Raw genomic sequence first — 16636 nt, 5'->3', positions numbered from 1 at the left:
TTTCTTTCTTTCTTTCTTTCTTTCTTTCTTTCTTTCTTCTTTTCTTCCTTTTCTTTTCTTTTTTCTTTTTTTTGCCAAGATAACATTTTTAATACCCAACTTTTTAAACATAAGGTAAAACAGTCTTTGGCAACCCCTGGAAATGTTTTAATTTCCATGGCAATTACACAGGTATGGATCACATTCAGTATTTAACATATGAATGAGTTAATTAAAAAGAAGTCAAAAACAGGGGTGCCTGGGTGGCTCAGTTGGTTAAGCATCTGCCTTTGGCTCGGGTCATGATCCCAGGATTCTGGAATCGAGCCCCACATCGGGCTCCTTGCTCCGCGGGAGGCCTGCTTCTCCCTCTCCCACTCCCCCTGCTTGTGTTCCCTCTCTCGCTGCATCTCTTTCTGTCAAATAAATAAATAAAATCTTAAAAAATAAATAAAACAAAAAAAAACCTCCCTTAAAAAAAAAAAGAAGTCAAAAAAAAAAAAAGAAGTCAAAAACAAAGTTAAAGTTAAGAGCCAATACCTTTTTGAAAAGCTTCTGATGTTAATTTATTTCTGGACAAATAAGTGGGAAGAGCCATCAGTGTAAACCTATTTTAATTTTAGTCTCTATCCTTAAAATTGCCTAAAAATTCTTAGAACACAGAAAAACTAAATTTGAATGCATTTGTAATAGCTTAACAATTTATGTACCTTATTAGGATCTTTTAATCCTAATCCTGCCGGAATGTTTTGAAACCAATCATAATTTGCTGCAAAGATAAATCAGAAAAAGAAAACAAATTTGTGAATAGTATGTTACAATGTCCTGGACAAAAGTAATTATCAACTAGTAATAATTACCACATGCAACAGATTGAGAAATTAAATCCTCTGCTATATACCTTTAAGTATTTTGTTGGACATGAGGAATGTTTCTATCAATAACATTCATCTCCTGTGGCACCTGGGTGGTTTAGTTGGTTGAGCATCTGCCTTCAGCTCAGGTCTTGATCCCAGGGGTCCTGGGATCAAGCCCCTCGGGGCTCCTGCCCATCGGGGAGTCTGCTTCTCCCTCTCACTCTCTGCCTTACCCCACCCCCTTTCCCCTCCCAGCTTGTGCTCGCTCACTCTCGCTATCTCAAATAAATAAATCTTTAAAAAAAAAATTTCATCTTCCCACAAATTCAATTTTATTTTAAACAAGAAAACCGTTCTTTCTCTCCAGATTTTTATGTTTATCAGTGCAAAGTGAAACAAAGCAATCTCAATAGCAATGGCTTATTATATGTTATTTTAGAAAGGTTTATTCCTCAAAATCCCTTAGTCCATTTAGGAATGAACTAAAAGATGTCCAGATTGTGAGAACAGTCAACTCAGTGGCTCCCTCTACATCTGCCTTGGCCTCTGCACAGCTTGCTGGGGGCTCGTCAAGAGAGGCCAGTGCCTCATATTTATCACTTGCAAAAGTTTCTCATGATGCATCGCCATCTTCTTGAAAATTTAGATTTTTAATAGCTTGTTTCATCTTTTTTCCCCAACACTTGTGTTCTCTTCCTAGCAGCCTTTTTATGTTCCTACTCCTTTTGATTTTCAATGTAGAAAATGTCCTTCATTTGTTCCTTGCTGACGCTAGGAGTGTTTTTCAGGAGATCCAGGAAAACTCCACCTGGTGTTTTTCTTCAACTAGCATTCATTACGAAAAGGCCAGCATTTTGTTCAACTTCAGCAGTTTCCATCAGAAGTTCAGGTGCCTTTTTGTTCCCAATTATCCTCACTACTCGTGCTGTCAGATCTTTCTTTGGAAAGATCTGCAAGCTGAAAGACATTTCCTGCAACTTGAAAGAAATTTCATCAGCCAGTTTCTCCTGTGAATCGTCCTCTGTGATCTGATGCCGGCCTTTGGAGTTCATTTCTAGTCCAACCCATGGCCTGTCTTTAAGAGGTCAGTTCTGTGTGAGATGACCTCGCCCATTTTCCTCTTCCTTTGATCCCATTCTTTTGCCACCATGCATATATTCATCTAGGTCTTTGTCTAATTCTTTTGTATGTTCTTGAGATTTCCTCTTAAGTTTCTTAGCAAGCAAATAATTGTAGGTCTCCCATTGTCTGCTTCTGTCAATAGCACCCTCCATTCCCAAGATAGCAAGTTCGGTGGCCACTGGACCTTGATTCTGTTCTTGTAGCCCAGCACCCCATATGTTGTTAACCTTCTCCAGGAACAGGTGGTTTCTGGCTGCTCTGGCTTGGGAGGAGGGTTAAAACATTTCTGTTGCTTGCATTTCCAAAGAGAGCTGTTATCATCTGTATCAGAAAAACTCTCTTCACTTGAATCCACACTTTTAACAGTCTGATAATGTGATACTGGTGTTGCTGTACCCTGGAGGGGCCTCACGGGTCTGTCCCCACCTAATGTTTTTGGTCCCTGCAGCGGCCTGTCACTGGGTGCAACTGTCGTGTCAGAATCCAAGTCAGAAAGCTGCCCATCAGGGTGCCTGGGTGGCTCAGTCGTTAAGTGTCTGCCTTCGGCTCAGGTCGTGATCCCAGGGTTCTGGGATCGAGCCACGTCAGGCTCCCTGCCCGGCGGGAAGCCTGCTTCTCCCTCTCCCACTCGCCCTGCTTGTGTTCCCTCTCTCGCTGTGTTTCTCTCTGTCAAATAAATAAATAAAGTCTTAAAAAAAAAAAAAAAAGAAAAGAAAGCTGCCCATCCTCCATGTCACCAGCCTCCTGCAGCATCTTCCCACAGCCTAGGTGGTTTGCTTAACTTCCTTTTTGGGTAGTTGTTTGTGTATAGAAACGTTACTGATTTTTATGTGTTGGTTTTTAATTTTGCAACTTTACTGAATTCATTTATTAGTTCTAACAGCTGTTGTTGAGCCTTCAGAGTTTTCTGTATATATGATCATGGTCATCTGCAAACAGAGGTAATTTTACTTCTTCCTCTCCAATTTGGAAGACTTCTATTTCTTGTCTAATTGTTCTGGCTAAAACTTCCAGTACTATGTTGAACTGAAGTGGCAAGAGTTAGCATCTTTGCCTTGTACTGGATCTTATAGGAAAAGCTTTCAGTTTTTTTCCCATTGATCATGGTATTAGTTGTGGACTTTTTTCATATTGGCCTTTATTGGGTTGATGTAAGTTCCTTCTGTACTATTTTGTTGAGAGTTTTTTTATCACCAGTGGATATTGAACTTTGTCAAATGTTTTTCTGCATCAACTGAGATGATTATGTACTTTCTATCCTTCATTTTGTTAATGTACCACATTGATTGATTTGCATACGTTGAGCCATCTTTGCATCTTAGGGGTAAATCCCACTAGGTCATGGTGTAGGATCCTTTTAATGTGCTTTTTAATTTTGTTAGTATTTTATTGAGGATTTTTGCATCTATGTTTATCAAAGATATTGGCCTGTGGTTCTCTTTTTCTTGTGGTGTCTTTATCTGGCTTTAGTGTCAGAGTAATTGGCCTCGTAATACGAGTTTGGAAGTGTTCCCTCTTTTTCTATTATTTTGAAAGAGTTTAAGAAGAATTGGTATTAAGTCTTCTTTGAATGTTTGACAGAATTCACCTATAAAGCCATCTGGTCCTGGGCTTTTCTTTGTTGGGAGGGTTTTGATTACTAATAGTGTCTCCTTATTTGTTATTGGTTTGTTCAGGCTTTCTGTTTCTTCTTGATTCAGTGTTGGTAGGTTGTATGTTTCTAAGAATTTATCTACTTCTTCTTGGTTATCCAATTTGTAATGTCTCCTCTTTCATTTCTGATTTTAAAAGTTTGAGTCTTTGCTCTCTTTTTTAAAAAAGATATTATTTTTAAGCAATCTCTACACCTAATGTGGGACTGGAATCCAAGGTCCCAAGATCAAGAGCCACAGGCTCCACCGACTGAGTCTGCTCTCTTTTTTCCTTAGTCTAGCTAAGGGTTTCTTGATTTTGTTTATCTTTTCAAAAAACCAACTTGTAGGGTTTTTTTTTCCTATTGTTTTTCTATTTGATATATGTCTGCCCTAATCTTTATTATTTCCTTCCTTTTGCTTAGTTTGTTCTTTTTCTAGTTCTTTGAGCTGTAAAGTTAGGTTGTTTATTTGAGATCTTTCCTCTTTTTTAATGTAGGCGTTTATCACTATAAACTTCCCTCTTAGTACTGCTTTTGCTGCATCCCTTAGGTTTTGGTATGTTGTATTTTCATTTTTGTCTGTCTCAAGATACTTTAAAAATTCCTTTTAATTTTCTCTTTGGCCCAATAGTCGTTCAAAAATGTATTGTTTAGTTTCCACATATTTGAATTTTCTCATTTCTTACTGTTATTGATTTCTAGTTTTATTTTATTTTGGATGGGAAAGACACTTGGAATAATTTTGATCTTCTTAAATTTGTTAAAACTTGTTTTATGACTTAACATTGATTTATCCTATTTCTGTTGAGAAGAAAGTTCTGTATATATCTGTTAGGTCCACTTGGTCTATAGTATTATTCAAGTCATCTGTTTATTGATTTTTCTGTCTGGATGATCTATCCATTATTGAAAGGCTATTGATTTTTCATGTTGATCTCATAAACCTGTTCTTTACTAAATTCTCATTTTTAGTAATTATTTTTCTGGATTTTTTTGGGGGGAATCATGATAGTTATATCATTTTCAGTACAAGATAAAAGTTTTACTTCTTCCTTTCAAATTCTCAGGCCTCTAATTGCTTTCTTTTATCTAATTGAATTGGTATGTATTTCCAATACAGTGATAAATAGTACGGTGATGTGGAATCCTTGTCTTTTTTGTTTCTTGTTCTTGACATTAATGGGAAAGCTTTTAGAGGTTTCTCATTAAGTAAAATGTTGGTTTGGGGAGAAAAAATTTGTATAGCTGTTTAACATATCTATGTTAATTGGTTACTTAATCGTCAGTTAATAATATATTTATATTTAAATATATTTAGTATACTTATAATTAATATATTTATATATGTAAAACATATAGGAAAGTACATTTTAGATAATGCATAGTGTACTTTATATGTTATATATACAATTTATAATATATAAAAATATATATGATCTATAAAAATATATATATAATTATATATATAGTATACATATAGTCATTAAGAAAGCACCCATTGATTACTATTTTATTGGATTTCCAAAAATATAAATGGGTATTAAATTTTACAAATATTGCTATTCTGCTAATATTGAACCAACCTTGAATTCATAGAATAAATCTCATCTAGGCATGATGTATTATTTTTTAAGTGTAACATTGGATTCTGTTTGCTTATATTTTAAAATTTTCACATTGATATTATAAATGAGATTGGTCTGTAATTTTATTTTTGGATGCAATCTTTGGCATATTTTAAAATCAATGTTATACCTGTTTTACAAAAATAATTTTGAAATTTTCCTTTGGTTATACTCTGAAATAATTTAAGTAGTGTTGGAATTATTTGATCTTTAAAGATTTAGTAGAATTCTCTGTAAAACTACCTGGGTCTAGTGCCTTCTTCCTTTCTCTCAATTAAAAAAAAATTTTGAAGTATAGTATACAGGCTGGAATCTGCATGAATCATGGGTATATAACTCAGTGAATTTTCTCAAATAAATTTGTTTAATCAGCATTTAGGTCAAGAAACAAACACCCCATTAGCCTCCCTCATGTCTCCTTCCATTTCCTAGCTTCCCACTCCAACAAGAGCCTGGATCCAACTTGTCATGGTGCTCACTATGGTAATGTGAGGGTTTTTTTTTTTTCCCTATGGTAACTGATTTGCTTAGATTTTTTTTTTTGTCTCCACCAGGGTCAGTTTTGATAAACAGCATTTTTCTGGACAACTATCTATTTCGTCTAGGCTTTCAAACTGATTTACATAGAATTATACAAATTGCTCTCTTATGATTTAAAGTTTTTTTTTCCTATTATCTTCCCTAATCCTTAAAAACTGTAGGTACTGGCTAGATCTTTCTAGATGTTCCATCAAGCTCTGTGCAACAGAAAATTATAAATCCTCTCTCTGTGTATGTGGTAGTGTTATTAAACATACATTTTTCTGTCTGTCTAGCTAGTTATCTAGGCATCTGACTATTTATCTTACTATCTAGGTATCTATGTGTATTTCACGTGGTTGAGAAAATGGAAGGGCAGCTACAAAGCATTTGCATTCCTGATAGAAGAGACAGTCGGCTGGGCTGTCTTTCCTTCACCTCTCTGCCTTGGGCAAAGATGTGATACCGTCTTGCAACCAAGAGAAAGAAGCCAAGAGAATTGTTAGAGGCACCGGCCCTGCTATTGATGAGCTGCTTAAGTAACACTAGGAGCCACTTTCAGAATTCTTCAGGATTCCTGTGAAGTGAGTTATAAGCCTCTGTTTATCTGTGCCACCCCAAGTCAAGGTTCTGTCACGGGCAGCTGAATACATTCCTAACTGAGAGAATACATTAGACTAAACCAGAAAACTTGAGTTGTTCATAGTATATGCATGTTTAAACACAGGAAAATTATCACAAAGACACCAAATCCCCTAACTCTAAAAGAGGAACCTGGGTAGCAATTACTCAAATTAAGTGCTTACTGCAATGGCCTTTTTAGTGTAGCCATCGTTAAAAGCATAATTTGCATAAATTATTCACCATGTTTTAAATATCACTTTTTAAAATTTTGTACCATGGGGCACAGATTGGGTACATCTTGTACAGATGATAGGATACATCCTCAAAGGGTTTCAAAGAGATTAAATGAGATAATTCACAAAAAGGGCCTAGGACAGCCCCTATCACATGTTAAAGTACTCCATAAATATTAAGTATGATGTTTTAATAATTAATATTAATCAAAAATATCGATGTTAGCTACTCACATGGATGGCAACTCCTTCTCATCTTTTGCATTCCCATAAGAAAAGTCACCTCCCCTGAGAGGCCCTCTCTGGCTCTTCTATCTAAAGTGGAATCCCTCCCCAAATATCTCCCATTCCCCATTGCCCCATTCTTTTTATTAGCTCGGAGGCCTTGTCGCCATCTGTAATTCTTTTGATTATGTATTTGGTAAATACATGTCTCCCCTGATAGAATATAAACCCCATGAGAGCAAAACTCTCAGTGGCTGGCAGAGATCCTATGCTCTCTATACATTCATTGCATACAAAGATGACCAGTCATGGCCAAGAAACCATTAAAATAGAATGTCATTTGACATAGGCGGGTTTTGCAGAGATGGTCATTTTGGGGAGTATGATTTTGCCCACATTTAAATAAAAATGAAAGTGGGTAAAGATTCTGCTCAATTCTAGACCCTCCTCATACTAAGCTTTATTGGGGAGCTTAGTGGTTTATTATTATTATTTTTACTTATTCTCTAGAAGGTCAATACATAGTTATATATGGTCTATACACCTTTAGAAAGTGTGGCACAAATTGTTACCTTTAGAAAAATGTTGTTTTGCATTCAAATGAAGATGTAAAATTCAGCTGAAATTTTAAAAACCAATGGCTACTTGTAATCAAAGATTTAGATGAAATTCCTCATAGTTTTTTGGCTTTCTGAAGATCCTAGAATTTAGATTTTAAAGTAACCCTATAAAAGTTATGTTTGGGACCAGGTCAGAGGGAAAGTAGAAATGGAAGTGTTTTCAATAGAAGGAATAAATCCTAAGGAACGAACAGAAGGAACCCTCAAACACATTTGAGTGACTGGAGGGGGAACCAAAGCAACCCTTTGAACTGGGGGGAAGGCAGGAGTATGTCCAATGCTACTGTCCGAGGAAAGAGGACCCCCTCCCTGCTCTGCCACCGACCCCACCTACTCCACCATCCAGAAGAGCCTGCAGGATTTCCCCTTGGGGTCATAGGTCATGGACTCCTGACAACTGGCATCCTGGAAAGAACAACAGGAGACCTTTTCCTCTTTTTGCTTTGTCTTCCAGAAGGACAGTATGGTGTGGTAGTCAGGCAGTGGGCTTTGGCTACCTGAGTTTGAAGCCCATTTTCCCCGTTTACCAGCCTTGTCTCTTACAGCAAATTACTTTCTAGGCCTGGGTTGACTCATTGGTAAAATGGTGGTGATGGCCAAAACTGTCTCACTGGGCAGTGGTTGGCACATAATAGGTGCTGGGTAACTGACTTTCATGACCCTCCTTCTAGAGGAGGGTCATAAAAGGACCAGTTTTGACCTGCAAGGGGGTGGGGTTCTGGGGCATCATTTTCTTGGTTTAACTGCTCTAGGGCCTGAGAATTTGTTTCCTAATTTTGATGGATCTGTGGCTAGTGCTGTGGTAATCTTCTGTTTATTCTTCAGAGAAGGTTCCAGAATTTCTATGTGGGCGGGGGGGCGTGCCATACAGGCAGCCATCTTGGAAGAGCTGGCCATCCTGGTGGGCTGGTCTTGATAGCTGGTACCCAGGTTTTTGTTAGCTGTTTATTTGGAGTACTTTGGAGGATTATGGGGATTGGTGGGTTGGTCTTTTGGCTATATTTGCATAATAAGCACTTATGTAGATTGATGTTAATTTGGGGGTGTTTTGGAGAGTTGTTTTGCAACAAAATCTACAGAGCACGCACACAGTTTTTATGTGGACTGAATATTACGTAGGAAGCTTTCGAAGGGTTTATGGAGATGGGTATTTGCTACTTTTTCTGCCCTCTTTGGGCTTATTTTGCTCACCCCTGGGGAGCTATGTGAGAGGATTAATTTGGCTGGGATTAATTTTATCTGGAAACTAGAACCATAAATGGATTTTGGGGCTGAATTACAGAATCAACTTAATGTTTCATTTGGCCACTTTCAAAGGGTGCAGCGGTTGATGCTGAAGACAAGCTGGTCTCTTCTCCCACCTCTCCAGGAAGCCACACCAGGGGTGACCACAAGCTTAAGGTATGACCCTGGGGATGAAGATTAGGGAGCCCAAGTGGACCTCAGACCCAAGCCACAGTTCATTACAGCTTTACTCAGTTTCATGTGCAGCCTCTGGATGCTGACCACCACCCCCCCAGCACCCCCCATGAGTTTATAGTGCATTTTATTATGAGACTCCCCATTTTCCCCGTTACTGTATTTTTTTCTCAAGTAAACTGTGTGTTCGTGAATTTTGCACTTTTATGACGGTTTATTAGTTATGAGTACTTTGCTTATTAGGGAAATCAACCCTTTGTTACAGATTTTTACCCAGTCTCCACCCCATTCATATTTTGTTTTATATAATTTTCACTTTGTATAGCCCACTCAACCCCCATGGCTTGTGGAGGTTAGATCATATAGAAGAGGCCTTCTATAAACCAATATTCTAATTGTTAAAATATCCATTTTAAAGGACTTTTTTTGTATTTAAACGGTGATTGATCCACATAAAATTCCTTTGTGTACGGAGAGAGAGATCCAGTTTAAGTTTGTCCCCAAACGTTTAGCCATTTGTTTCAAAGCCATTTCTATTTGATAGCTCGTTTTTTTTTTTTCCCCCAACTTTGAGGGATAACGGACAAAATTCCAAGATAATTAAGTGTACCATGTGATGATTTGGTAAAGGTCTACATTGTACACCATTTCTTGAGTCACCCCACTTCCCGTCTTTTGAAACACTGCATTCCTGAATTTCCCCCCACATACGCGAGTCCATATCCTAAAGCTGGACAGAGCACCCCAAACCTAACACCTATTTTGGGGAGAGATTCTAGGTAAAACAGGCACAACGTGATGACCTATATAAGGGAAGTTGGTAGAATGGATAGGGTGGCAATGACCAGTTCGGGAGTCTTTACATGGGCTAATGGTTTCCTAAGGGGCGTGGGCTTGGGCAAAGGACAGTGGTAGCCTTTCTGAATTTTCAGAAACCCAAATTATGGGGACAAACCATGAACAATGGATATTTGTGCGAAGCCGCAAGTAATTCACAGGACTCACATCCTTTGCTCACATTTAATTTTTATTTTGATTTTTTTAATGCTGCACAAGACAATATTTATTTCATTTATTCTTTTTCTTTCATTTATTTCTTTTATTTCATTATTTCTGTTTGCTGCTGTTATTTTATTTACTGAAAGAGAGAGGGAACTTTTGTGGCCTTTTTCTTTTTCTCTGTAGGCCGCCTTAAGCTTTCTAAATTTGGAATATTTAAGCAAGCTGAAGGGGAGAGGGGGGCTTCGCAAGATCACTTGGGGGGAAAAGGAGAGGTTGCCTTGTTAATCATGCCCTATGGTGGGTGATCAACTGCGTGTACAATTACGCTTCACTCTGAATTGTGCTCAAGGCTTTACTTAAATTTGGGTGTCCCCTTCTCAGAGCAGCTCGTACTGACGAAGGTGCATGCGCTGGATGATGTCCCGGCAGTCGTTGAACACGCGGCGGATGTTCTCGGTGTCCACGGCGCAAGTGAAATGTGGGTAGCAGTAATGCCGCCCGTCCCCACTGGCGGTGCTGATTCTCTGCGGGGCGGACACAAGAGAGCCGAGTCCGCGCCACCTCCCTCCAGCCATCGACGGGCTACCCGCCAGGGGCGAGCGGACCGGCTACTTACCGCGGCTACGTGCAAGCTAAAATCCTCACTGGCCACCAGTGAAATGGCACGGAAGAACTGAAGAGCTTTTGAGCCCCAAATGTTCAAGTGAATTTACCCCCCGGAGAAAAGAGAAAACCAAAGACGGTCTCTCCTCACCAGAAATTCGTCGCGGATGAAGTACTTGGCCCGGGTCACGCGGGGGTCCTCTCCGGGCTCGGGAGTAGCTGCGAAGAACAGAACCATTTTGGTGAGGTCATTAAAAGGTTAAGGGCAGAGCTAGGGTGCTGGCATCATTGTGGCCCCTTAACTTTTTTCTTGCTTCCCTACAGATCCCTTACAGTTTGGTGGTGGGAGGGAAGGGAGATTTACATTCTTAGAGGTTGTTCATTTCCTATGTGGAAAACCTCCAGAGAGGGAGACTTGTAGCACATTCGGGAGTGTATGGGACCCATGAACTGAACTATGCTCCAGTCCAACAGCAGGAGGCCATACGTACCATCCTCAGGAGTAGTGTAGCGAGCAAATTCTGGAAAGTAGTCCTCAATCTTCGATTTTCCAGCAAGGACTTTCTCAGCGAGCAGGTCTTGCTTGTTGAGGAACAGAATCACAGAGATGGTGCGCAGCCATCTAACAGAGAGCAATGTGGGCTTAATGTCCAGGAAAAGAAAGCATTCTTTCTGCAAGGGGTCTGACATACATGCACAAGACTCTTTCTAGTAACAGTGCAAATACAGGGCTTTGGGATCAGTCACAGGACCCGCCCCCCCGGTGAGAGGCTGGGAGGAAGCCAAGGGGATGCTCCCAAACCTGTTGTTCCAGATGCTCTTGAAGAGGTTCAGAGCCTCCTGCAGGCGGTTGGTCTGGTTGTCCTCCCGAATGACCATGTTGTAGCTGCTACTGGCCACCACGAAGATAATGGCAGTCACATCTTCACGCAAGAAAGCAAAAGCAATGCTTGTTAGAGGTGAACGTGAACCTTAATGATTCAAAGAGCACAACGTCCTTACAGAGCAGAGCGGTCTATGGCTTCCATACCATTGAAGCATTGGATCCATTTGCGGCGTTCATCGCGCTGGCCACCCACGTCAAACATGCTGCAGGAGACACAGGACACCCGGTCACCCCACCACTCTGCTGGTGGGAACTGAAGGAAACCAGTCTCTATCTTGAAAAGGGAACCGTTCACTTACTGGAAGTTGACTTTGTCCACCTGGAACTTGGTCTCAAAGATTCCAGAAGTCAGGACGCGGCAGCGAAGCAGATCCTAAAACAAGATCTAGGTCAATGGATCTCACCCAAACCAACTGGAATATTAATAATGGCCAACTGGAAGCCAAAGTCTTGACTAGCTTGGAAAGAGAGCTCCAAGTCCTCTGACTGTGAGGACTTCCACCTACCTGATCGCTGGGCACGTAGTCAGCCTGCTTGATGACATCAATCTTGTCCAGGAAGCTGGGAGGAAAAGAACAGAGACACACAGGGGTGTTCAAGGAGCTCATGAGCTCATGCTGATTTGCCCCTAATTCCTGTCTCGCTATGAAGTTGAGCTCAATGGAAATGAGGGTGTCACAGTTATATGGCATTCAGTCAACGGGAGTTTTGTCTGTGTTGGTTATGTTGAGGACTCAAAGCCTATTCCTTAGAAAGGTTAGAGCAAGCAGCATTTAAGAAAAGGTATTTGGGGGACTAGTAGATCTAGGCCTCTCAGGGCCCCTGGCCTACAGGTACAGCACAGGACCAAAGCGGGGGTGGGGTTGGGGGACTCTGGACTTGGTTCTGTGCAACCAGCAGAGACCCCCAAACCAGGCCGCCTACCTGATCTTGTGCCATTTGAAAATTATTACAAATTTAAAATTTTCAAGTTGTTCGCCGTTGACTAAAATGGCAAGTAATTTGAAAACTGTATACTTCTACTCCATTCCTTTTTTTTTTTTTTAAAGTAAAACGGCACACTTAAAAGCAGCAAGGATTTTCCCCTCAAGGGACTCGTGAAAATGAGATTTGTTTGAATTACTCAGAATGGGTATCCCTTCCTCCTACTTTTTAAGAATCTCACTTATTAAAAGAGAACAAAAGAGGTTGACACAAAGGGGCCCTTTCTGGCCTAACCACACCGAACAGGAAACAAACACAAAGTTCCCTTCCGTTCTGTTTGGTCCATGAAATAGAACCCTCCAGATAGGAGACTTTTGAGTTTTTAAAAAAAATCCCACAGCCATCCAGGTTATGGATCCTTCTATGGCCGGGATCCTGCACAAAAGAGGGGCTTGGGGCCTGAGAGACAACCATCCACCATAAGGAAGCTTTATATCAAGAGTGGGCCACGACTTTCCCAAAGCCATGACGACCTCGAGGTGCTGCTGGACTAGACACACCATTAGGAAAAGGAACTTTAGAAAGATTGGGGTGATTTAATTAATATGGAAAATGAATGTTAAAACTGGGCAGGGGGGGGAGTTTTTCCTGGGGCAGGGGGAGGAGATGGGGGGGTTGGAATTGTTTTAAAACTGAAAAGAAAATCACAAAGGGAGAAAAGTCATACTTTGAAGAAATTCTGTACGTTCCCCCCGCCCCCCCGTCCTCTTTACCAGTTTAGAGTTAGTCTGGCTTAGAGGATATACTAACTTGCCCAATCAGTCCTACATTACAGCACCAGTCCAGAAATAGCTCCCCAGCCGCCCTGGCCTCCAGCACGTTGCCATGGCAACAGAACCACAGTTCTATAAATAGATCATCAGCACCAAATCTTGTGAGAGAGACATCTGGAGCCAGGCCAGCCAAACCCCAGCTCAACAAATAAAAATAGGCAGCTTCAGAAATGGGCAAGATACCAGTATGGCAACTTTAACGTAAAGGCAGTTCAACCAGAAACATACTGGTCAGCGTGCCCCATGCGCTAGCATCCCGCCCGGGGAAGACATTTTAAAAGTTGTAACCTATGTTCTTCTTTTTTTTCCCCCCTCCAAGTTTCCTTAAAACTTGCCATAAACTGTGCAAATGTTGCCATTTTCAGATAAAGTTGCAGGAGCAACATAATGTTGCTCTAAGAAAACTTTTAAATGGTGTGAAATTAAAAACAACAACAAAAAAACAACAACCCAGAAACCTGGGTAAATTACTGTTCATGAAACTGTTACTCTCTCCCCGCCCCCCGACAGAGCACTCAAAGTGGGGAGGGTTAAACCCTCCTCATCTTGTACCTGTACTTCTGACTTGGATCCAAAATACAAAACGCAAACAATTCCAGGATTTCCATTTGTTTTGAGTTACTATAATTAGCACTTCCAGCTTTTAGTTCAAACTTTTGAGAAAATCAGGGACTTTGCTGAAGAAGTGGTAGGGGGTTGGGGTCACCGGGACTGGCCAAGAAGGACTGTTTTTCTGCTCCTTGGGAAAATACACAGACTGATGTGTAGCGACCACCGCCACGCAGCTGTGTCCCCGATATCTGGAGACAACTGGCTGTGCGCTTCCTATGGGAAGGCGGGGCCGGGGAGGGGGACGTTGATAGGTTTCACAGAGCCTACCAGAAGCTTCTGTGATTTGTAGATAACAGGATTCTAGGGAACTTGCTGTTTGTTTGCTGTTACCTCTTCCTCCCTCCTATTTATTCAACTGGTATTCACAATAAATCCCTCAGGTTTGGGGCTTCGAAGCAAATGCAATTGTAGGGTTTTGTGAGCCAGCCTGGAACCCTGGTTCTGATGACTTGATATTCTACAGCAAAGTCGCTTCTGAGTTTCAGCGACCTACAGAAGAAAGGCTGGAACGTCGCAAATATCTATTACCCCCCCCAAGTCACAAGACACCCCAACTTCAGAGTATTTTCGCTGAGACCACTTAGCATGTTTGTGCAACCGCAGCCTACAAACACTGTCTTCTAAAACAATTTCTTTGTGGCCCTGAGCATCCCGTATTTACTGTAGCAGGTGCAGGGTGAGGGCGGTCCACTCTCCATAAGGGGAAGCATCCTTGAATTAAAGCCCAGAGTGAACGAATAACTCTAGATGAACAGCAGCCAGTAACGCTGGACTCTGGTAACTACTCTAGTCACCTACCTGATTGCAGAAATAGCAAGGCGATTCTCAGCTACCAAGGAGGGGGCGGGGTATGGTTTTGTCCTCGCCATTTCGGTTTTTAAATGACAGCAATAAAATACAGTATTTTTACATTATTCAAAGCGTGAGAGCTGCCCAATCTTCCTAAAAGCTTGGAGGTCAATCCAATTAATTACCTCAAGCTAATTAACTACAAACATCACTTTATTGCAAGTAATTATCATTTTGCTCGAACAGGCATTGTTTATGTAAAATAATGTCACTGCACTAAAAAGTGCAATTAACAAATGAATCAGACCAGAACTTTCTAAGTGCAGGTGGGACTTAACTGGCTGGCTCCTATGAACGGAACCCCTTTGCAAATAACTTAATAAGCTGGAGTTGAGATTTCTAGTGTTTTCTCCATTTGTTCCTATGCTGTGTATGGCTGGGGGAGAGAGGTTACTCACTACTGGGCGCAGTCGATCAGCTGGTACTCGTTGGAACGCTCATAGCAGGCACGCACTCCTTCATCCTCCCACAGAGCCTTGGCATGCTCATAGAACTCCTGAGAGTGAACACAAGAGAGAACACAGATGAGCTTGAGCCCAGGCAGGCGGGCTGCCCCTACAGTCCAGATGCCACAGCTCACTGTGTGACCAGCACGGGGTGGGATTCCCACTTGCGAGCCAAATTAGTGACTCTGTGCTCAAAAGAACTTTCATTCAATTTGTGAAACGTAATTAAAAGGCAAAGTAATTAATTCCTGCTGTCCTCTGATTATGAATTAACTGGTCTTGGGTAGTGTTCCTCCTATGTTTTTTGGGGGGGGGGGCGGACAGAGTAAACTACTGAATCATTTTGTTTCTCCACACAATTGCTTTTATGGGAAAGATATACATTAATCTGCATTAGGAGAATATGCCAAGGAATGATTCAGTGTTGTGAAAACATGAAAGATGGGCTGGGATGAAATTTCCCTTCCAGGGAAATCTGAATTTTACCCAAAAAATATTACGGTTGGGAATCGCTGGCAAATCTGGCCTTGTCAGTGCCTGTCCCTTGGGAAGGGTCGTAATAGGGAGAAAGAAAGGAGCAAATAACCTCTGTTGTTTTTAAATTGTAGTAGGTTATGATTCACATTTCATTTGAACATAGAAACATTTTTAATTATATGGGGGCAATCTTCCCTTACAAGGAAAGAGGTTTTTCTTCAAATATGAATTCGGCAAGAGAAGAATTAAAAGTAGGTAGGGACACAAAGTTCAGCTATCAGCACGACTAATAAAATGTTACTGTTCTGGTGCATTTTCAGCCGGCTGCCATTTTTCCTTCTATTAGAAATATGCATTATGTATATCGTGCTGACCGCTTGTTTTTTTTTCAAAGAAGTGCTATTTAAAAAAAAAAAAATTACCTAGACCTACTTATTAATACTGCTTCCCTGCTAGTAGAAGTTTGCAGCCAAGCCCATTTAAAATACACAAACACAAATTCCCAGGAAAGCCTGACAAAAGGCCACAATAACTCATTGTTCTAACTGTAGACAAGTCTTTTCCTTCTGGGCCTTATAAACTTGCGCATCTTTCCATCTTGTTTCCCGTTCCCCTCTGAGAAACCACTCTTCCCCTACAAAGGGGTCAAAACATATACGTTTGGGCATGGGCAGTTTTGTGTCACCTAAAAATAGCTCTTTATGGGACAGAGAATCTTTGTAAACAGTGTCCCGCACGCCAACGAGGACACACAGAAGAAAATCTCCAAGTTATAATTTAGCTGAAAGTCCTTTTTTTTTTCCTTTTTAAAAAATTTGCCCCAACGCAAGGACTGATTTAAAACTTCATAAAGGTCAAACGGCAAATTGTTGAAAACGAGAACGTCTCCCATTTATAAAACTCAGGGCTGGCCCTTCCTTTCTGCCTTCTTTGCTATCTTCGGATCCGTTCATCTAACTGGACAATTAGCATTTGTGAGCCACACGTAACATACCGTTTGGTTTGTCACAAGACGGGTACGAGGGCATAACGAGGGCTGTGACACAACCCGGGCCATCTTCCCTCACAAACACAATCTACTAACACGAGGATTAAAGTGGGGTGTTTACTTGTGGGGATGGGTGAGCCAGGACTTTCAAGGGCTGATC

At 40.9% G+C, this 16636-nt stretch overlaps 1 protein-coding gene and 1 pseudogene across 11 annotated transcripts in view; both read right to left on the bottom strand.

Moving 5' to 3' along the window:
• Nucleotides 1-1112: 1112 nt before the first annotated feature.
• On the bottom strand, nt 1113-3267 carry LOC123850656 (phosphorylated adapter RNA export protein-like; annotated as a pseudogene).
• Nucleotides 3268-9864: 6597 nt separating this feature from the next.
• Nucleotides 9865-16636, bottom strand: part of GNAS (GNAS complex locus) — a 53853-nt gene continuing 47081 nt past the window's right edge. For all 11 annotated transcript variants that reach the window (XM_045886025.2, XM_045886026.2, XM_045886027.2 and 8 more), the window contains 8 exons: nt 14964-15061; nt 11854-11908; nt 11647-11720; nt 11492-11550; nt 11264-11384; nt 10953-11083; nt 10613-10680; nt 9865-10382 (listed from right to left, as the gene is read on the bottom strand). In XM_045886025.2, the coding sequence (XP_045741981.1) occupies nt 10236-10382; nt 10613-10680; nt 10953-11083; nt 11264-11384; nt 11492-11550; nt 11647-11720; nt 11854-11908; nt 14964-15061 (753 nt within the window). In that variant the 3' untranslated portion in view covers nt 9865-10235. The remainder of the gene's footprint in view (nt 10383-10612; nt 10681-10952; nt 11084-11263; nt 11385-11491; nt 11551-11646; nt 11721-11853; nt 11909-14963; nt 15062-16636) is intronic.

The sequence above is a fragment of the Mirounga angustirostris genome, unplaced genomic scaffold, assembly GCF_029215605.1.
Source record: "Mirounga angustirostris isolate CCGP_5_RB_7025 unplaced genomic scaffold, mMirAng1.0.hap1 SCAF_10, whole genome shotgun sequence".
Lineage (NCBI taxonomy): Eukaryota > Metazoa > Chordata > Mammalia > Carnivora > Phocidae > Mirounga > Mirounga angustirostris.
This window is presented reverse-complemented; position numbering and strand designations above follow the sequence as displayed.